General features: G+C 39.1%; 1 protein-coding gene across 5 annotated transcripts in view; it reads left to right on the top strand.

Annotated features, from left to right (window-relative positions):
- Positions 1–21,460, top strand: part of LOC118807933 (cytoplasmic phosphatidylinositol transfer protein 1-like) — a 71,792-nt gene extending 50,332 nt beyond the window's left edge. For 4 of the 5 annotated variants that reach the window (XM_036570123.1, XM_036570125.1, XM_036570126.1 and 1 more), the window contains 7 exons: positions 4,098–4,186; positions 5,922–5,929; positions 7,555–7,626; positions 15,727–15,822; positions 16,912–17,067; positions 17,603–17,666; positions 19,352–21,460. In XM_036570123.1, coding sequence (XP_036426016.1) covers positions 4,098–4,186; positions 5,922–5,929; positions 7,555–7,626; positions 15,727–15,822; positions 16,912–17,067; positions 17,603–17,666; positions 19,352–19,680 — 814 coding nt within the window. In that variant the 3' untranslated portion in view covers positions 19,681–21,460. Of the gene's footprint in view, positions 1–4,097; positions 4,187–5,921; positions 5,930–7,554; positions 7,627–15,726; positions 15,823–16,911; positions 17,068–17,602; positions 17,667–18,819; positions 18,960–19,351 lie in introns of all 5 variants that reach the window. The other variant, XM_036570127.1, reaches the window with a different exon arrangement.
- The last annotated feature ends 1,742 nt before the right edge of the window (positions 21,461–23,202 follow it).

Here is a 23,202-nt window from a genome sequence, read left to right on the forward strand (position 1 = left end):
GGAACAGCCGTGTCAGCAGAGTAGCCAGCTTAAGCTTACGTGCCACTTTTTGAGTTGGCTTACTCTTAGATCTGTGACAGGAAGAGAGAGAGAAAGGAGAGAGGGTGTTGGGAGGGAGAGAGAGAGCTATAGATAATGAGAGAGTGTAGGACTGTAGTAATAAAGAGAGTTAGGATGCAGCAAAGCTTGATGAGGTTTAGAAGTTGACACATGCTTTCTTCAATGACTGGGCAATTTTGCTATCACAAAATTTTGAAATTAGAGCAGAATACTGTATCCTAATTCAGTGTGTATTGCAGACTTTTTGATGCACCTTTGTGTCATATTAAATCATTGCAGAACTCTGTCCAGTTTGTCATGAGTAGATGTGTGAAAAGATATTCTTTTCATAGTATTTTGGGTAATATATTCATTATTGATAGCACCAGAGTCCTGTAAAATGCCAGAATAATGATTTTCAGGTCATGTTGACCAGCCCTGGTGCTCCATCTGCAGTGGCTGTTCTTTCGATCTTTTTTCAGCAAAATAAGTGTTAATATATCTGCTCCTGAAGACAGGGATTAGTTGGGGACATTACAGCTCTAAGATAGATAATCAGCTGATATACTAAAGCCTTTTAAAATGATTTTAGAAACTATCCTGTCTCATTTCTTCAGTCTTGTATGCTGCACTTCTAAGGGCTGGTATGGTGATGTGAATGTCGATTTGAATATCCTATAATACATCATCTCCATTTCAGTAGCCTCGAGTTCTGTTTGGACTAAAGCAATGTCTGACTGAATGACTGTTGAAATCCCACCTTGTGCTTGTTGATTCGATGTTCATCCCTCGAATATCCCCCTCTAAAAAGTAGAGCAAAAAAGCTGATTGCAGTCTGACCAAATGGGTATAGAGCATATATTCGAAACTTTGTTTTCTGAAGCAATTTATATTAGTTCACCCCAAAGAAAACGTAAATGAACTTGTTAACCTTAATCCCAGGAAAAAATGTGGATATTTCAGCTGTTTAATCTGTTCTTCTTTGTTAATTATCTAATTTTTCAATGCTGTTGTCATTGTTATTGTAACATGTAAAGAGTGCAATCTAACAAAGGCAAAATTCTCAGCTGGCACATATAAAGGAGTGGCTTTGATTTTTTTTTTTTTTTGTTCTTGTTTTGTTTTTGTTTTTTAAGTCCGACTCTTGGTTTCATGGGATTAACCTTTCCATTTTAAATGTTCTAGGTAATACAGGTTATCAAACTGAAATCCATTCTAGTATTATGCTAATTAAACTCTGCATAGCTCAACCTACAGAAAGTTTTTTCTACACTGGACTCTCTAGCAGAATGCAGTAAAAATACTTGGCCTCTGCTGCTGGAGACATTTGGAGATATTTGATGGACAGTTTGGTACATTTTTAGAGCCTTCTGCTGATAATCCATACCAAGGGAGAAGCTTCTAGATCCTTCTTGGGAAGGGCAATCTAGGCAGATTTCCCAGACCCCCTTTCTACCAACTGTACACCAATTTGATCAGCTGTCCCAGTGTTGTTAGTGGTAGTTATTTTGCACAATTTAGAGAGAATCTGACAGTTAGCTGCAATGTATGTCATTTGTTTGACACTTCAGATGAAAGGAGCAGTTCAGAATGCATAAAAACTAAATACATTAAAGATTGTGTGCCTATTGCTTACAATACTGTGTAAATTTCCTTTTGGTTTAATTTGGTTTAATTAAAAAAAAAAAAAAGAACAAAATAGTCAAAACAAGTTGTGTGTCAAGTTTGTCAGTTTTTTTAGTGTGTACCAGTTCTCAGGGGTTCATTAACTTTATTAGTGCTTAGTTAAAAATGAAATACTGTGATATATTTGGAGCTTTTTCAGTACCATTAAGCACTAGCCAGTGAGTTATTGGGAGATGATTAATAAGTTTGGTGAAGTTGTGATTGAGGGGGAGTCGTTCCCCCTCGGCAGCCTGTGAGGAAAAGCTTGGCCAGCACCAATAAAACCGCTCTGGTGTGAAAAACCGTGGGCTTGACAACCGTGCTGTTGCCCTCGGAGACTGTCGCTATGTTCCCTGCCAATTAAATGGGAGGGTTTTTTTTTTTTTAAAGCTCAGCTCACGGAATGAAGCCGAAGCCACAGTCGTCTTCAAAGGGTGTTGCATTTAATTGCTTCTGATGTTGCCAGTTTCTGGGTGAATTCAACCTCAGCCCACCCACACGCGCCGAAAAAGCACGTACTGTTAGTGGCAGGCCTTAATAGGCGTGCGTCTGTTAAAACAGGCAGGAGCTTCTGGGACCCGGAGGAACTGGAGATATGGTGTGCACTGACTCCATATGCCAGTGATAATCTTCAGGCTGTCTATATAAAATATCTCTGCAGTTCAGGCAGTTTATTTCTTCTTTGTTTGATCTCTTCATTTCAGTTGACCATTGATTTTTGTAAAGTTTTCAGTGCAGCATTATTGTGTTCACTCTGTACAGTATATTGATGCATATTGGCAACAATGCTAACCGTCAAATGGATTGGATATCAGCCAGATCCACACTTTTGATCATGGTACAATTATGTGCACGTATAGTCTAATTGATGGAATCATGTACCCACCTGTCAGGTGGTTGAAAATGTTGATTTTTTCCTTTTTTTTATCTCAGACCTTTTCTTTCTTAAAATGTCCCTAATTTCCTTCATTATTGTTTGTAGTGGGTATTCAATAGGCATGCATCTGTTAGGAGAGTTTGGACGTTGTTCATAATTCCAGCAGGACAAACGAACCAACAATGATCATTTAATTTGGGCCACTGAGTCATCAGAGAACTGGAAATGGGTTTGTGATGGCAGAAACAGACTCTCAGTCCCAAATCTGAACTTGTGCACACCTGTGTGTGTTTGTGTGGGAGGATGGAAAGGTTAAACAAATTTTGTCCATTTATAGTTCTTCTGAATCCCTTCATATTTCTCCCATTCCGTCCTACTCTCTCACCTTTTCTTTAAGCCTGGCCTGAACTGAAGGCAGCAATTCAGTTGATAAGGTGAACCCTATCACTCATGAAGCATGGGTAACTGGAAAAAGGGGGGTGTATGAGAGAGAAGTGAAGATTTGTGTGTGTGTGTGTGTGTGTGTGTGTGTGTGTGTGTTTGTGTATGGGACAGAAAGGGAATGGTAAAGAAGAGTGTTATTTTTTAAGGTAGGGAGCTTACACACACACACACACACATACATATATATATATATATATATATATATATATATATGTATATATATATATGTATATATATACAGTATTGTGCAAAAGCCTCACAAGAAAAGTGTGTAAAATCATTTATCTCTGCAATCATTGTACTTTTGCCAATACACTACATAACATTACAGTCAATATGAATACACAAATATAGTAAAATGTAACTTTATGCTTACTGCCCAGATACAAATGAATTTATGTATGACTTTCTCAGGTGGCTTTTGCTCAGTACAGTATAAGACATTTTATTACTACGTTTAGGTTCTTGCGTGTAAATAATGTACGTGGGTCATGTTATTATTGCATATGGGTACTTACAGGATATATGTATAACTCCGTGTCCTGACATTGTATAAAAACAGAACTGTGTGTGTGTGCAGGAGAGAGAGAGAGAGAGAGAGAGAGAGAGAGATAGAGAGAGAGAGAGAGAGAGAGAAATGTTATTGCACTTCAGTCCCTGAAATTCTTTCATAATAGAGATACAGCTAGTTTCTTTGGCTTTTACATTACAGAGGAAAAATCCATTACGGAAATAGGGGCAGCACTCTTGATGTGCGGTCTATTCCGCTGCTCTGAAAGGCTGCATTATGTCCTTTTGGCCAGGGCTTTTTATGACTAGAAAGTATCTGGTGAAGTAAGGAAGCCTCTGGTAACACAAAGGAGTAAAGGAAAGAGAAAGAGCCTCTAGAGCAGCTGTGGTGCATCTGGTCCATCTCGGGGTCTGCATGACATTGTAGAGAGTTGCAATATGCAATGATAGCAATACATAGTCTGCAGCCCTACTGGTAGTACTGAAATATAGTCAGTTCTCTACTCATCTTTTATTTAGCTGTAAAATAAATAAATAAATAAAATCTCCTTCTGTTTTCCAGCAAACTGCCCAGTTGGGCAAGAGCAGTGGTGCCCAGAATCTTCTATGTGACAGAGAAGGCATGGAACTATTACCCTTACACTATTACAGGTAACACACTTGCACATACACATACACATGCAATGGTACATTGGTGCTTCTTAATCCAGTTGCTGCCATTAATGCCATAACGTGCCTGACCCAGCTCACGAAAGCCTTGAGGAGTTGAATGAGGTTTTGTAGAGTGATCTGTCTTTTCAGAATGTTTCAACATCTATGGCTGAGGCTTCTGCTAGTTAAGTGCAAAAGCCGCACCATGTTCCTATTTCCCTCAGCAGTGATGAGGGGTGAAGATCTCTGGCAGCAGACATCAGGAAGTATTAGAGGAGTTAATGAAATCTGCCCTGGGTCTGTTACGATGATGGATATATTTCTAAGTGTGAATGAATCTCCTCTACTGTCTGTACATACACGCTGACTATGAGGGCACCTATACAGGAGATGTTAATGACAAGAGTTCCTATAATACCCTGTCAATAATCAGAAGATGTTAGTGGAAGGATTTTCTGTAACACCCTGTCAGTTTGCCATAAGAAGATTAAAGTGGAGAAATTGAGAGAACTGCACTACAGCAGCTGAGGTTACTTAGAGTGCAGTAAATGAAGGCTATATAATATCGATCAGCAGTCTCCTGCTTTGCTGTTGAAAATTTTCATCACTGCATAAATAAGATTAAAGTCTAAAATCCCAAACACATCTGAAGTAGTTTATCAAGGCCTTATTACGCATTTGAATATTGGAGCCAGGTTACATTAGGGTTAGTCTCACAGGGCCAGATGTGATCTTATAACGAGTAATGTTTTGGTGCTAGACTACAGCAAAATCTACTATAAACAAGGGTGTTCTCCCTCTAAAACCCGCCCCCAAATTCCTCTAGTCTGTGCTCTTTTAACGCCTGGAGTACAACCGACAAAAGCAAAACAAGCTATCTAGTAAAATGCTGTTATTAGTGAACAGAACCGTTTTTCCCATACAAGAGACAATGTTTCATGTCGTGTTCTTTTCACATGCGACATCTACTTGCTTATTTGGTGGGGTTTTGGAGGGACCTTTCAGCCATGCTAACATCGATGTGCTAATGGCTTGTTGTCTGTCGGACATTGTTGACAAGAGCACCATCAACCCCTACTCTGAGCTTGGAGGTTGGATTGGTTTACAAATTAGACAGTTTGTTCCCACCCACATTTAGCCCAAAATTTCTCATGGTTGTCACCAGACTCTTGTTACAAGATCCTGTCCGGCCCTGCTAGAGCAGATTAAGGTGAGAGTTTTACAAGGCTGTAGACTACCTTGACATTTTGAAAATTTAAAGGCTGCTATTTGAAGGCCTCAGATGGCAGACAGTTTTACAAAACCATGAGACAACAGACAATAGAGAACTACATGAATTAGCCTAAATCATCAAGGTAAATATTAACATTTGGCAACACATCCATACATGTCTGACACATTAATACATATTACTGTGCCTTTATCGTTACATTTAATAGCTTCAGTACAAAATAATATAGCTGAGGAGTTTTAGATCTATTTGGGAAGCACCAAGTCCCCAAACTGCACTTCATCATTAGCATTTTAGCATTTTTGAGTGAGCTTGTTCTTTTAGAGGTGCAGATAGTGCCACTTGGTCATTTTAATTACACGTTGCAGTCATTCTTGGTACATTTCACCTTGTGAAGTTTGTTCCTTATTTTCAGCTGGAAGTTAACATGCTGACTGTGTTTTTGCTCTTTTGTTTGCTCTCGTCTGCTTCTGATCCTGCTCCCGCTCATTCATCCGGCTGCAGAATACACAGTAAGTTTACATTCCGCCTCCTCTGAACAGTTTTGTGAAGAGCTGGTAGCTCCATCAAGGGCTGCATTGTCTGCAGGTGTTTGTTCAAACTCTGCACAGCAATACCTGTTTCCAGTACTTCTAAATCCGTTGTTAAGGTGAATATAGTTAAGTGGTGTTAGGCAGTATCAGAAAGATACACCTTGTTATGTCTGATGCTAATATTAATACCTGATATTTTTACTTTTTTGCCCTTTAAAATGTACAGAGACAGGTTCATACAGAAATAGTGACCACTAATGACTGCATGCATAAATGTGCATTGTAATTATCAGCTTTAATTTCCGAAATAGTCCGATAATGATAATTACTTGTTTCCATTTACTGGTGAGCAGGTGTAATGTAATAGCTGTCGATATATCTAAATGACCCGACTGAGCACCACTGTCATAGTTGTGCATGACATATGGTATACAGGTTGTATACGCTGGGCATATGCTACTGCAGAACCATAGTCATTTTATATAGAGGCCTGAGTCATGTACTGTAAACAAGGTGATTGTTTGTTCATGTCAAATGGTACAGAAGTTTCACCCACTGAGATTTCCTGATTTGGTTAAATGGGCCTGTGTCGTGATAAATGCATTTGGTCTCAAACTCTGTAAGTTCTAGGAAAACTCTTGAAAGTGAGTCACTCCGTGTTATTTCTGTACAGTGGGGGTGTCAGGGGGTGGAGTCGGGTGGATGAACAGGAAGAAAAAATGACTCACGAGGGAGAGGGTCCCCACTTTCACTCGTCCTCTCACTTTCTTATCCATTTAACTCTCTCTCCTCTGTCTCTCCTTCTCTCCTTCTCTCTCCATCATTCTCTTTCCATGTCTTTCGCTCTTTTCCCCATCCTCGTTCTCTCTCTCTCTTTCCCTACTTCCCTCCCCCATCTAAGTGTGTCCTGAAGCCAGCAGGCGCCCACGCTTCCTAAGGTGTCGTTTTCAGCAACAGTGGAACTTTCTTTGTCGTAAAGCAGTTGCCATGGAAATCTGTCTTCTTGTTCCTGTGCTGTTATTAATAGCTTTAATGGTCTCGTAGAGAAGACCACGTAAAACCTCATGCTCAGATTAAAGTCACCTAATTCACACATGCACCTTATTTTAAGGAATTCTCCAAGTCTGCTATGGTCAGTCTCTATTTGCCCTTTTAGAGGGTTCCTGTTAGGCCTGATCTAAAATCAGAACTGATATTAATTGATCTATCTGTGCTTTATCATAGCAACTGTTGCTAGGTTGGACAAGCTTACCAGAGCACCAATATTTAGAGTTTTGTGCTGTTAAAAATTGTTAATGCTTTCTGTGTGTTAGGCGATAATTGTCAATGGTGCAAATTCATCATTGTTTACAGCGTGCAGTTTCGATTACAGTGTTCTGTAAAGTTTGTCCAGCATTGCAACAGTGGCTACAAAAGAATGCATTTGTGAGCAGAGCATCAGGACCTGCGGACACGTTGAGTTGGCACCTAAGTTTCTGCAAAAGTCCACAGGGCCTTAGGGCTTTCAAATTCTCCCATCCATTAAGAGGATCTGAAGAGAGCACTGGGCAGCAACTTTTCTCACCCTTTCTCATCTCTCTTTCTCTCACCTTGTCTCTTTTCAGTGTTCGTTTTTGCCAAAGTTCTCCATCCACATAGAAACCAAGTATGAAGACAATAAAGGATGCAATGACAATGTGAGTACATTGGTACTAAACCTGCCTTTCTGTGCCTGTTTTGTTTTGCTGTATGTATGTGTGTGTATGTGTGTGATAGCGAGAACGTTTCTGGACCCCCCCCACAACTTCCATGTGCGTTAGTGGGTTTTGTTAGTCTCAGCTCCCAGCACGCACTTTAAAAACTCTTAGCCATCACTAGAAGCTCATTGTCGTTCTCTGTATCTCTTTCTCTCACACACACACAGACACACTCACTCTCTCTTGCTTTTCCTCTTTTCTCTTTTCACTCTCTCTTTCTCTTTCTCTCTAACTCTCTCATGACCTCTCTTTCTCTCCCAGCGCACCCAGGGTTCAGCAGGGTGTCATCTCTTTTTTCATCTGTCAGTCTGTGTGTGTGTGTGTGTCTGTCTTCCCACGTGCCGCCCTGAATTGATTCCTGCATTAAGTGAGCGTTTTGCTGGCATACAGTAAAAGAATGCTGCAGACCATTTGTCACAATATCGCTAAGAGCCTCTCTTGATAGCACACCTGATAAAAAAAACTACAAAAGACTGAAGGATATCAGTGTCTGAATGCTGAGAGACGTTGATAAATGCAATACTGTGCAACACTCAGAGACCACTGTTCATATATTTAGTTTTCAGTCAAAATGGCCATAATACACTTTCATAAAGAAAGAGAAAGTCAACAGAAGATAGGTTTGCAATACTTGAGTTTAAAAAATTATGAAAAGATACAGAGAAAAGAGACTCCTAACAGTACTTAGAGCTTTCAGGTGTGAGCTTTTCATCTTTGCCAAACAAAGACGTGTTCACGGAACAACGCACCGGCCACCCCAGAGCACAGACCTCAGCATTGTTGAATGTGTTTGGGATTACTTGGATTGTGGAAAACAGAAAACGCAAAACCAACGTCCAAGACTGAACATTGGAGGTGTGGAAAATATCCCTGCAGATTTCTTTGTAATGCTGAAAGTGTGTCTCCCAAAACAGAATGAAAGCTGTAATAAAGGCAGTGATTGGACCCACATTTGATATTATATTTAGTTTTTGAGGTTTCTGTGTAGTAACATGTATTTTATCCTTTTCATCCTGATGCTGAAAACTTAATAACTTGTACTAAATGGCTGTTTTGACTATAAATTAAATAAATAAATGGTGATCTCTCACTTTTTGTACAGCACTGCACTCATCCACACACTAGTCCTGTGCAACTAAAGCCCTATTGGAGCTGGATTAGTTTTACCACAGGAGTCATGTAATGTGTTAGTGTTTTAACTGGCCGATTCCTACTAGATAGAGGATCTGTGTAATTTAACCAAAGAGCCTGCATTATTCGATAGGCACCTCAGTTCCGAACAATAACAAAAGGCTGTGCAGCTAAATGACTTACAGACTAGCATTAGGCTAGTAAAGTGGGTTCATTCAACTTACAAAATGCCAGACAAAACAGAAAACGTATTGCCTTGCAAAAGGGACTTTAATTTTCCTTCTCCTTGTAATTTAGCCATCACTAAAAATGTTGTGGATTTCTGTAGTTTTGTCATGAACTTGAGAATTAATGAATCGAGTTAAGTCAAACTCTATTTTAGCTGTTAGCCTTGACTACAGGTTGCAGAAAACAGTCCTGTTATTACTCTGTTACTGTGTTGTTGATTCGAACAGGACTACTATTACTGAGGGAGCTCAGAGTTTGGCGAGTTATAGAAGTTAATTCGCTCCAGAGGTATTACTTAGCAGACTTGTAAAAACTATGGACATTGCAGATTCGAACTAGATTAAAATCACGGATCTTATTGGGAATCATTCAAATTACTGCACCTCCCCAGGTAAAACTACTGCGGGTCAAATAGGGCTTAAGAGATGTTTTTAATGTGAAAGACTTTACTGATTAATGTATTATTTATATCAGTTGTGTCAAGAATATTTATCATATGGGCACAATAAAAAAGTATGAAACATAAAATACTATGCACGTCTTTGAGAGCCATAAAAATTGTTTAAAACTGTTTGTGTGTTGTAAGTGCCAGAAAAAAGAATAAATACAAATAAACATAAAGTATAATTAAACAATATTTTGTTTTTAAGTTATTAGAAAAATACAGTAACCTGTAACACAGGTTTGGTTCCTGACTTGTCTCTCTACTCCAGCCATCGCATGGATTTGTTGAATTCCATCGGCAGCACCTGATACAATTTAATAAAGGATTATTTACATGAACTAGGTATTTGGTAACAGTAAATACTGGACTTCTTCAAGGAAAGCTTTGGAAATGGTTAAGCTAAATCACTGACAGACATAAAATCATAAGATATTGTTTATTTGCTTTATTTTAATGTTTTTTCCTATTAACTGCTTACTGCCTAGATACATAGCTTTACATATAATTTTCTCAAATGCCTAAGACTTTTGCACAGTACTGTAGAGCTGACAGTTTTTCAATGCACCAAAAAATGTCATTTTAATTTCTTTAATAGCTTTAACATGTTGCTATGAAAGAAATTCCATATGAGTGAGTATTTGTATCACTCAGTTCTGACCCAGGGCAACAAATAATCCCTTGCAAATTTCACTTTACATCATTTAACAAGTGCTACAAAGAAAGTCTGCTACTATTAGCTACTAGTAGTAGCGGTTTACTGCTCACCTTTCCTCTGTGTTCAGTGCAAGGCTGCGTTAGAGAATGCTCTTTTTTCAGTTATTATGCAAATGCAAAATAATGAAATAAGAGTTTCCTGGCATATATATTTATAGCCTTAATAGTCTTGTTATTGGCTATTATGTAAAAAAGTTTCTTGGAGTTTTTAATCGTATAAAATGTTTCAAAGGTCACATATCAGTTTCTGCTGTGCTGTAATGACCTGGTATTTGACCCAGTGTTCAGGTTTGAATTTCAGACTGTCAACATAACCTTAGTCTCCTTTTTTTTCATGATCGCACCATTTTTCAGTTTTTTAATTGTTTCTTCTTTGACTGATGTTTGTTTCTCATTCTTTATCATGAGTCTCTGTTTTTCTTTATATCTGTGTTGATGGCTGTTAACAATCTCAGTAAAGTGCCACAGCTGCCCCAAGTCTAACTGAGAGCAGGGTAAACATGTGATATCAGTTTTGCCCTTCACTGTAATCATTCTCTCAGAAAGACTGAATGAAAAGAGATCATAAAGTGATGAAAATAATAAGCATGTGAGTGTGTGTTTGTGTTCGTTTTTTAAACATTTTCAGGGCAAGTAATGTCCTGTCCTTATACTAAAACCAGAGATAACCTACAGAACCAACAAAAATGGTGCTTTTACAAAAGCTCTATGAATCTTTTTTAAATCTAAAAGAGAAAAAAACATTTTTTTGGTGTCTGAAGTTAAGGTTAGGGCTATGTTTAAGTTTAGGCTTAAAATAATCTTATTACATATAGACACTTACAGATATGTAATACATAATGGTCCTATCATTATTACATGTAAGTACTTACAGATGCATAGTACATGTGGCACATGTAATTACATATTGGTATTTGCATACACAGTAAATATAGGACATTGTTTCACATGGGTACACACACACACACACACACACACACATATATATGTATATATATATATATATGGTATTATACATATTGTATATATTTATTTATACTCAGTGCATATACGACATATTGAATGACAAAAGCTTTTAACAATTAATGTAGCAAGATATAGCAGTGTACAAGCCTATTTCCAAAAAAGTTGGGATGTTATGTAAAATGTAAAAAAAATGATAACTTATTTGTATTTTTTCAATTAAATATAGGATTTAAATGATTTGCACATCATTTGCACATCATTGCATTCTGTCCCAACTTTTTTGGAAATGGGGTTGTAATTAAAACTATTTCTAATGGCCAAAACCAGATAATAAGGCAAAATAAAAGCTTTGATATGACGACACCAGTATAATTATGGGACGTATTACTGTTACATCTGGTCAAATTACGTTTTGTTAATTTTATAAGTAAAAATAAGTGAACATCCTCTGCGAATTAATTCACGATTACTGTTTTTTTTAACATGTTGGAAACAAAATAAAACGTAAAATGTGGCCTGTGCAAGAGTTTAGGCACACTCAGAACTCAGAAAATAAATAGAAACTGTGCACTAAAAATAGCAGACATGCTAAGTGAGGTTTGTTTCCTGTAGAAGATGTGTTAACATATTTTCACTTTCAAAATTCAACATTAACAAAAAATGTAATTTGACTAGAAGTATTGAAACTCACATGCGACTGTAAAATAATTACGTATGTGTGGATGTATGCGTGGATGCATGCTCCCGTGTAAATGAGAGAGCATTAGAGACTCTTTGCTGTACTTAGCAATTCTTTTCTCTGTGCGTTTCTCTGTATTTTCTTTCTAAAGGGGAGGCTGACATTTGTCCTTCAGTGCAACTTGATCACTCTCACACCCTCCACTCTACTCCAACCCTCACCCCACTCTCTCTCTTTCACGCACTCTCACTCTCACACCCTCTCTCACGTCAGCACTCTCTCTCCCTTTTTTCACTCTCATTCACTCACTTTCTCTCTCTCAGTTACTCGCTTGCTCACTCATTTGGTCATTTTATCTCACATTCTGTCACACCCCCCCACCCCCGTCTTGCTAGGTCAGGTATCGATTGGGGGCTCTCCATGTCCATAGATAAGGGCAGTACCACAGAGGGTCTTACACACAGTAGAAGCTTCAGCATCTTCCAGTGCATCTTTAGACTTTTAAACTGATGCTTTATCCTTTTCCTTGATTCACAACAAGGCCACCACATAAACCAGCCTATGCACAGGTTGAAATGTTCGAAGCAAATTCTATTATGAACCACAAGCGCATGAACCAAGTCTGTGCTACATATGCAGCATTAGTGTGACTTCAAATAGACTTAATATAGACTTAACCATTAAAATTATTCGTTTTGCATGCAACTGATATGTGATATGCATTCACCCCTCCCTGGGTGAGTTCTTCCCCAGGATGCTTAATTGGGTGGGTTGCAGATCTGCTTTGCAAAACAGTAATATCACCTGGAACTTAGGTAACATGGACCTAGTTGTTGTGAAAAAAAATATATTGGTGCGATGACCTAATACTCTAAACACAGAAGTTCCACCATCAGCACCTGACTCTTAAAAAAGAAAAGTCTGTGGAGTCTGACAGTTCATATAGAAACCGGCACACAGAGACATTTACTTCTTCTTTCCAAAGTCTGAGAATACACATAGTTTAATTCTTGTGTAAAGGCCAATCACCAACATTATAGATGCAGGGCAAAACAAAAAAGTCTGTCTGCTATAGTCTCAGTCACATACACTATGAGGCCAAAAGTATGTAAACACACCCGTGTTCAGGTGTTTCAGCTGCACCCATTACTAACAGGTGTTTAAAATCAGGCATGTAGCCGTGCTATCTCCATAGACAAACACTGGCAGTAGAATGGGTCATACTGAAGAGTTTAGTGACTTTTATAGTGGTGGCACCTTTGCCACAAGTCACATAAAATTACTGCCCCAGGAAACTGTGAGTACTATTATTATGAAATGGAAGCATCTAGGAGTAACAACAGCTCAGCCACAAAGTGGTACACCACACAAACTTATAGAGCGGGACCGCCGAGTGCTGAAGTGCATAGTGTGTAAAAATCGCCTATCCTCTGTTGCATCACTCACTACAAAGATTCAAACTACATCTGGAAGCAACATCAGCCAAAGAACTGCACATCGGGAGCTTCATGAACTGGGTTTCCATGGCTGAGCATCTGCACACAAGCCCAAGTTCACTATGCGCAATGCCAAGTGTCAGCTAGAGAGGTGTAAAGCACGCTGCCACTGGAGTCTGGAGCAGTGGAAACTTCTCTGGAGTCATAGATCACACTTCAATATCTGGCAGTCTGATAGAAGAATCTGTGTGCTGGAATGCTAAGATTCATGCATAGTGCCAACAGTAAAGTTTGGTGGAGGAGGGATAATGGGCTGGAGCTGTTTTTCATGGTTTAGGGCACTTTTTTTCAGTGAGGGGTGATGTTAATACTACAGCATACAAAGACATTTTACACTATAATATGCTTCCAACTTTGTAGCAGACGTTTGGTGAATACTCTTTCCTCTTCCAGCCCCTGTGCACAAAGCAATGAGCGCAAATTTCTAACACATACGCCAAAATCTTGTGGGAATCCTCCTCAGAAGAGTGGAGGCTGCTACAGCTATAAGCCAGGACAAATCTATAGTAATGCATATGGTTTTGGAGTTGCATGTCCAACAAGCTCACATAGGTGTGTTGGTCAAATGTCCTCATGTAGTGTAGCTTGTGCAACATTTTTGGAGATGTCTGGCTTTCTGCCAGAGTCTCAGTCGCATACACTATATGGCCAAAAAGACACCCCTCCCAATTGTTGAATTCAGGTGACCTGATGCAGCCACAGTATGTGTTCATAATTAGCTTGAAATGACATTTCAGGTTACCAAGGCCAGCTCCTTTTGCAAGTTGCATGTAAGGCCATATCCACAGACTTGAGAAAGTTGCTGTGAAACTAAGGAGCCATCAACAAACACAGGACAAAAGACAAAAGAGACAGTGACGATAGTTAACTCATTAGGGGGGTTAATCAGTGAAGTTCTTTTTCCAGCAAAACATTCCACTGGAGTGTAATTCTACTCTAGAAATATAGATTGGGAAAAAGCAAATATTGTTATGTGCCTTCTCACATACATCTCAGCCTGAGAGTTGAAATTGCATTATTCTGCTAGCAAATGTTCTTTAAGCACATGTTCAAGCCCTGCAACTATGCGTAGCTGCTATGACTGCTGCCTTTGTTAAAGGAAGTTTCCCAATAACATTTGAGACACTACCCCAACTTTACGACTGGTTTTAAGAGATGGAGAAAATCCCATGCAAAACCAGTTGCCCAAACTTCAGTAAATCAATATGACCATGCATTTTTTACGCAGTCGTCCCACATTTTGTGTGATCCTACTGCAGATGTGTTTATATGAGAGCGGGAAACATTTTTCATGTTTTTTTTTCATGTACATGCGCATTTAGGCCCATACACCAGCTCCGTAGATAACTCGTGGTCAGAAATACGTCATGAAACTGGCACAAAAGGCTTATTACATCTGGCCATCAGAGATCTGATGAGCCGATTTCAGCTCTCGGAGGTGTCATCTTCATGTTTGCAGGGGCTCATTTACCGCCGGTGGTTTTCCTGTATATAGAGACTATCAGAGACTTTCCTGGGGCAACTGCAAGTATTACAGTCAGTGTGAACCTGTTGAACTGTCTTCCCTACACTCTCTCTCATCCTGTCTTTCTCCCTGTACGTGTGTGTGTGTGTGTGTGTGTGGGTGTGTCGTCATTCTTCCCCCGAAGCACAGTGTGATAACACCAGCTCGCTAGAGTGAGCACACTGCCCCCACTGAGACACACTTACAGCCTCTCTCCGGCACTTCTTAATCCAATCCCATTACATCAGCTCTGCACTCTTAATACATACATTTATTCTACATTTAAGACATACTTGAGAACACAGCTTCTATTAGATAGTCTTAAAAGAGAGCAGCATCCATCTTGAAGCAATTTGGGGATCCAGTCCTCTTCTGTAAAAAACAAATGCATAGAGTTTCTCCTACTAAAAGTAACATTTCTAATGTCACAGTGCTTTGTAGTTGTAATTATAATTGAATGTTGTAGTGAGATGTCTAAAATCATTCCCAAAAAATAGATCCATGAAGTACTACTTAGTCTCAAGCATCCTCCAGGCAGCATTAGAGTCTTATGTAATAATGAGTGAAAGGAATATATAAACATTTAACCAACAACTCCCCCTAGTGGAACCACTGATGAAGTAACCCAAAAGCTTGGGGTTGATTTTAATTGCATGTAACCCAGGGCATTTCACTTTACAGTTACAGATGTCTCTCTGTGGTTATGCTCCTGGGGACACAGTTCTATTTTGTTGTGGACTATTTAATGCTATTCTACTGTGCTGTTAAACGAATGTACTGCTTTAAGCTAAATGTCTAATTTTACTCTCTTTTTGGGCAAATGAGTTTAGTGTTGCTTCAGCAGGTGACTAACTCTGAGTGTCTCTCATGTGTGTAGATCTTTGATAATGAGCTGAAGGACCAGGAGAGAGAAGTGTGTTTCATAGACATTGCATACGATGAGATTCCAGAGCGCTATTACAAGGAGTCAGAGGTGAGAAGTGTAAACTAACTCAAGGGGTCTCCTTGAAGTCATTAATGTCCATGTGTGGAATGTTTGCTCTTTGTTCTCTGAGCTTGCCTCAGCACAAAAGAAATCTTTCAAACCAGTCAAACCACATTGCTAACAGGTGGGCTTTTATCTCTTAATGCGGGGGTGTCAAACTCAACCTCTAAAAGGGCCATATTGAAAAATCTCAACAAATTGATAAACAAGCTGTGTTTCTATTTTATTTTTGCTTAACATTTTGCCCTGACACCAACTGGCCATTCTTTATTCAAAATGTGCCAACACTACAGCAGCAAGAATACTTGAACGATTCAAAAATAAATGTAAATGAAAACAAATATAAACTCTTGTTTATATAAAACAATAGAGTGCATTAGCTCTTATAGTCATCAAATGTCCCTGATGTACAGCAGTGGTTTTTTAAAGCTGACCATTCGTTTGAACTAGACACTTTTTTTTTGTGGCGCTGTCCCATAGATCGTTGTTAGGGGTGGGAGCACACATTATGTTGCAGTGCATGCTGGGTAGTGCAGCTCATGGTAAAATGAGCTAAAATTAATAGAAAATTAAAATTATTTTGCAGGCCGAATAGGATTGGGCCATGTGCCTGACTTCCTGACTTAAAGCCAATGTGTGTTTGAAACATTGGCTTTAATCTATCATAATAAATCTCGTCTTTGGTTCACATAGCACTACTGATTTTTAACAAAATGATAGAAAATCAAGATTTGATTTTGAAAAAATGAAAATTACATGTGATCAGAAACTATTACATGTTCATCCAAGGCATAACTACACAAAAATTCATCACTTTACACCAATCAAGTTATGTGGTATTTTTCCTTATTGTAATACACTTAACTGTTGGATATGAATTGGTTAATTACACCCCAGATGTTAAGCACTGTAAAGCTAAGATGTTTAACTATTCAGTTGTTCATTCACATGTGCACTGTTGAAATAGCCCCAATTTCATTCTTCAACGGCCATACTCAGTCAGAACAAGTAAACTTTATATGCTACGTATTTTGAACATGACATACTAATCTTTAAAACATGTTTGTGGATGAGCAGGACCTGCGCTATTTTAAATCGGAGAAGACGTCTCGCGGCATGCTGCAGGAAGGCTGGCGGGACACGCAGAACCCCATCATGTGCTCCTACAAACTTGTCACTGTCAAGTTTGAGGTGTGGGGCCTCCAGACACGCGTCGAGCAGTTTGTGCACAAGGTATGAGACACTTGCCGTTTTACCGGTGTATATTTTAAAAAAGAGCTTGACATTACAATGTGTTATATTGTCATAACTCCCCACCTCTTTTCTACCATTCTGTCTTCCCTCCCTCTCTCTCTTTTTCTTTTCCCACTTTCTTTCTCTCCCCCTACTTTCCTGTTCATTTCTCTATTATTCTATCCTCTCTTTCTCTCCTCTCACTTTTCCTCCCTTTCTTTTTTCTGTCCTTCTTTTTACCCCACATTTTTCTATCCCCTTTCTCTCTCCTTATCTCTTTTTTGCTTTCTCTTTTTGTCTCCCCTTTTACTTTTCTCTCTCCTCTTTTACTATTCCCCTTCTTTTCCTTTTTTTCACCCCCTCTTTTTCTCTCCCCCTCTCCCTTTTCCTTCTTTGTTTTTTCTCTCTCCTTTTGTCTTCCCTCTTTTTCCTCCCCTCTATCTTTTTTCTTCCTCTCTCCTTTCTCTCCACCTTTTTCTCCTTTTCTGTCCCTCTTCTCTTTTGCTCTCTCTCTCTGTCTCTCTTTCTCCTGCAGGTGGTGAGAGACGTACTGTTGCTGGGCCATAGACAGGCCTTTGCCTGGGTGGATGAATGGATAGGTACGTTTGAGGAGGCCTGCATGTACTGTTTGGGCTGCTTGCCTCAGTACCTTTTAATAGAACATCTATGCATGTTGGCTTATGTACATAGTAACATGGATGCTCTCTGTGGCTCGCTGTCTGTGTGTGTTCCTATTGTTTTGGGTTCAACTGATGTTAGAGCTTCATTCTCTCTTTCTTTTCTGCTAGATATTTACAATAATAGGTGTGTTCCTCTGTGAGTTTGTGTGCGCTTTACTCAAAGGTCTCTGTCCCTCTGGGTCCAATAACCACATTAAAGCTCCATTAAAGCTGATCTCAGAGAGAGTGGCTTTTACAAGTAAAATTGCATGTAAATTGGCTAATGTCAGCATTCTTTGTAACAGTAACAATAGTAACAATAAAATTGGCCTGCTCTAGGAGCTTTTTGTGATGAACAGATTCAGGAGGGCATTGTTTCAGCTACGTAGTCTGTTATGAGATAGTTTGAAATATTCTGTACATATGCAGTAGAAAGCATGAGCCTGAGTGGTGCCTGTTTCTATGTAGACCCTACAACATTTGGTAAGTGCAGTGCACATTGCTGATGCTGAAACAAAAAGGTTGCTCTCTTTACATATTGTAGCAGATCAGTGGACTCTAAAGAAGAATACGTAGATTACCCTCTGATATCTATGAAATAGCCTGTAATGTTTCTCCTTTCTTCTCTTACTTGGATGCTAACATCTTTATGGCTGCATGATAGAAGATCCTCTGTCCATTTTTGAAGTCATATTTTTTGTTTAGGGTTTGTTTTTTTTCCCCTTGGAATGTTGTCTTTTGTTTGATCTGCTATTCTTTCTGTTTACTAAGTTTAAGGGATGCTAACCATCCCCCTTCCTTAGGTTTTGCATCCCTTTGCCCGATTCTCCCCTCTCTCCTTCTCGTCCAGACCCTGCTCAACTAACCTCTGAGCTAGCTTTCCCACTGATGCCCCACACCAGCCCCTCAAGGTTCGAAAGTCTAGATCTAACATCCTCTCACCTTTCACCTGCGTGTCACATCCGCCTAAATCCTCAATCCCTTTGCCTTCAAACTCTCAAACTAACCCCTAACACCACTATGCCCCACCCTCAGTGTCCCTAACCGAAGATGCCCATGGTTTTTGCCACCTTCGTCCCCTCCCTTTTTGCAGATATGGCTTTGGAGGATGTTCGGGAGTACGAGAGGCAAATGCATGAGAAAACCAACATTAAAGTTTGCCATGACCAGCAAGAGCATTCCACCAGTTCATCTCCATCTCTGGATGGCTTAGGGACCCTTGACAAAGTCAGCGTATGTGTCGATTTCTTTTTAAACATCCTCTACCTCAGTGAGATGCCAAGGATTCCTCTTATTCACCTCAATTAAAAGTGGTACACTGAGATCCCACTCATTTGTAAACTGTCCCAACATTCAGCCACTATCTGTGGCTGTAACCAACACTCAATACAGTAACTGAGGCATGTATAAATTATAACATGATTGATCAATATAATTAAGTTGTTCTTTGGTTTGTTTGGTTTTTTTTTGGAAAAGCTAACAAAAAGCTTAAACTATTGTGGCTGTTTGGAACCCCTCATGATCCTGTGTGCCAGCTCTGAAGTGCATGGTGTTCTTAGTAGTAAGTAATAAATCAAGCTTCCATTTTGATGACTCATCAATATTTTGGTTTCCCTTTTTTAAAGACATGACAATGGATGAGGTAAGAGAGTTTGAGCGTACGATCCAAGAGGCCACCAATCAGAAGATCGGAATGTTCCCTCCGTCCATTTCCATCGGTGAGACGCCAGTCTCATCTCTGGCTCCTAACGGTCCAGCAAGCGCCCCATCCACCCCACTGTACACCGACGCCCCAGAGTTCCTCTCCGTCCCCAAAGATCGTCCTCGCAAGAAATCTGCCCCAGAAACCCTCACTCTGCCTGAACCTGTCCAATCAGAGTCTGCTCCTGCCTCTGGTTCAGCCGCTAACCACGCCTCCCTCAGCCCTGCACCCACTCAGAGTGATTTGGTTTGAGGCCCGCCTCCTCCTGACTTTCTTCCTTCATTATGGATCATCTAAACACAATTCATCCGCCGTCCTCGTTTCACTTGTTCCTGTTATAAATGCTATTTCTGAAAGACTCCAGTTCCTAGAGGTCATAGCCTAGCAGGTTTGGCCTCTGATCCCGTAAATGGGCTTCCTGCCTTGAGTTGACAGTTTATATTTTTTCAGCCTCAAAAGCATCAGTAGTGTTAAATCATAGAAAAAAATTTTGGTCATTTTTGCCATGTTTAAAAAAATCATGAAGACTGCTTGTGAAGGCTAGACAGAGTACCTGTTTATTCTTTTCCAATCATTTTATCATGAAATCATTCCAATCGATTAGGTGACTATCCACATGTGGCCTAAATATGGTTGCCTTAGCAACTGCAAAGCAGATATCCCCTGAGCAGAGCCTAGGATTAAGGTGAAATGTCATTTTCAAGAATGTCTCCTCACAACATGTAGGCACATAAATAACAACTTGTTAAAATTCAAATAGAACTCATTTCATATTCACTGACGTTTTCTCTTTTTTACCCTTTGTAATATCTGTTCACTCACAGCTGCACACATGCAACATCAAACCAATCAGAATGCTTCTCAGGTCTTCATAGGTCCCAGCCTTTCAAAAATTATGGCAGGAAATAAGTAACACTCTTGCTCAGATTTTTTTAGATCTACAGCAACCCAGGTTTCCAGGGTTACCTGACCTGTGGCCCACAGACTAGATTTGTCTGTCACGTTTTATTTAGGCATGCTCCAATCCAGTTTTTTCTCTGATCTCTGAATTCAGGGTATCAGCTGATATGGAGTACTACTATGATACCAATGTTCTGTTAAGCCACTCATGTTTCATAGTAGCATAAACATTAACATACAGTAGAGGTTAATGTAATGTAGCGGACATGGTCAAACACCAACATTCTCTTTAGGATTGTGCAATTTTGTTTCATTATTTTAGAAGATTCATAAAAACAAATTGCACTGTTACAGCCATGGCTGAGACTAATAGTGTTGAATGTGGCTTGGTCATGTATGACTGATATCCAGTCCGTTTAATAAGGTCAATATCAGTGCCGATACTGATATGACTCAATGACTAATATGATCTTTCCCTGTCCTAACCAGATAAGATGTACTTTAGCAGCCAGTCCACAAATCTAAATTTATTGTCGTCTACATTCTGTAGCCTTTGGCTAACACAGTTATTCTGCCGGGCAAAATGATGAAAGCACCTCTGCCTGTTGCAGCCTATTTTAGTACAGCCGAGAATAAAATGGTCACTTTCACAAATTCAACAAATTTAAACCCAAACTCTTTGAAATGAGCATCTAGACCTTTTTTGAGAGCACAAAGTGTAGGAGAAGATGAATAACATAACAGACTGTATTTCACAACAAAATCAGTCTTAAAGACTGTTCATATTTGCTGGAAATTCACTATGTGCTTTTCCCCTTTTCAGCATCTCAGTCAAATAAAGTCACGCATGTTCTCAGCCCTCAGTGGAGGAGTTCAGTGGGGAGCGTACATTTCTACATTTCTGGGAGGGGTTTATTGTCTGCATGTATGAACGGAATCAAACTAGCCTTATAAGCCTAACCTACGCTGATGTCTCTGGATGCCTGATGTCTTTGCTTACAATTTACTTTTAGAATAATGTCAGATGTAAATGCACACGGAAATATCTTAAAAATACACTTTCACTTTTCCAAACTCTTTTTTCAACTTGGCAAGTTTGTGCATATTCTTGACTTGAGAGAAGGCTAGGGGAGAAAAAATGTGACCCAAGGACATCCACGTTGTTGGCTGCACTCTTAAAATTCTTTCTCAACTAGCTGCTCTTTCCCTTTGGAAACAAATGTAGATGGTGATTATTACAAGCTGCATGGACTGTTCACAGGCTCAAGCCATGTGCATATGCATTTAGGAGGCTGGTGAATGCAGTTCAGTTGTTTTATATAGATGAAAGCGCATTAAAGTGAAACTGAGCATGCTCTTACTGAAACAGTGGCTCCAACAGTGCCTCTGCATGCAAGTGTAAATAAATAAATAAACAAACTTAATATGTCTGTATACCAAAATCTCAAACATGTGTAGTGGATAAAAATCCTCAGTTAAAGTTCCTGTTAGGCAGTTTTTTGTTCTTTTCCTGTTTTGTGTCTTAGTTTCTTTGAATAATGGGTAGAAAGATTTAACGTTCTTTGGTTATTTTTTATTAGTAGTAAATGACTGCTGTGTTTTAAGTCAGTCTGAAGCACCTTGAACGAGATGTTATAACTTGAGCCCAGAGCCATTTTTGACAAAAAAAAAAGAAAAAGAAAAAGAAAAAAAAAATGAAATTAAAACTTGACCGTGCTGCTACTTGAGTCCTTACAACTGCATTAGTATTTAACACCCAAAGTCTTTGATCCAGGAAACGGTTCTTCTTTCGATTCTTTTTGGTTCTCATATCTCAAATTTGGTTTAATTTTTATTTTTTCTTTTTTTTTCTTTTTGTAATTAGGTCTAAACATACACATATGACTTTATTACGCTATGCTACAGTTTCTTTCAGTAATCTTTTTCTAATTTCACACTGAAGGTCAGTGTGTACCATTTACTAATGAATTTTGTAATCATTAGTAATCAAACAGGCTTGCTTGCAGTGTCTAATTGGGACTTAACTGTAATATGTTATCTGAAACCCCAGTGTGTTCAGAAAAACTCAGCCTTGAACCTCAGCAGATATAGTCTAAGATCCATGGCACTGCATATGTACCTTGTTCCCAGGGATATGTTTCTATTAAAGACCATTGTGCTTCTGTCTGAAATGGGTTTTGTAAATAGGCTGTTATTTGTTTTGTTTTGTTTTGTTTTTGGGGGCTGTTTTGGGGAGTTTTTAGATTTGCCACGTGTTTGTAAAGTGGAAAATTTCGGAGTAGATCTCCTGTGAAGAGTGAGGATATTTTTTCTTTGTTTGTTAATTGAAGGATTGTTATATAGACTTTCAAATGGTTTGCTTCAAATGGTTATTTTTGTTCTGTTCAATTGCAAATGCTTTTACATGTTACGCACAGAAGGATTAATGAAGGTGAGCCAGATTCATTCTTACATTTGTTAGCTTTGCTCTCCTTTTTTCTATTTTAAATATCTTTGAAAACAAGTAGAAGAGTCATTAAAGATAAATGTTCTTCTTTTGTACATTTTAAAGAGATTATGTGGGTTTTTTGTAAAAATGAGTAAACAGTGGTTGCAGTTGAGTTTTCTCTGTTTTAAGTTGCTGATCAGCTTTTCTTATCTCTTCCCTCTGTGGCCTGAATATTGGCCAATTTGTGCTGCACTTCAAAGGCCAGTGCTACTTGGAACATGACTGAACTAATCTAGGTCCAGTTTCCCAAAAGCATTTTGTGTTAAGATCAACGAAGGAGTGGGTCAGTAAAAAAAAAACGAATTTTCCACTTATGTCAGATGTAGTAAATTGGCCAAGACATACTTGAGTCCAGATTTTGCTTCTGTAGTTTAGAACTAGAGCTA

The sequence above is a fragment of the Colossoma macropomum genome, unplaced genomic scaffold (assembly GCF_904425465.1).
Source record: "Colossoma macropomum unplaced genomic scaffold, Colossoma_macropomum, whole genome shotgun sequence".
In the NCBI taxonomy this organism is placed as follows: domain Eukaryota; kingdom Metazoa; phylum Chordata; class Actinopteri; order Characiformes; family Serrasalmidae; genus Colossoma; species Colossoma macropomum.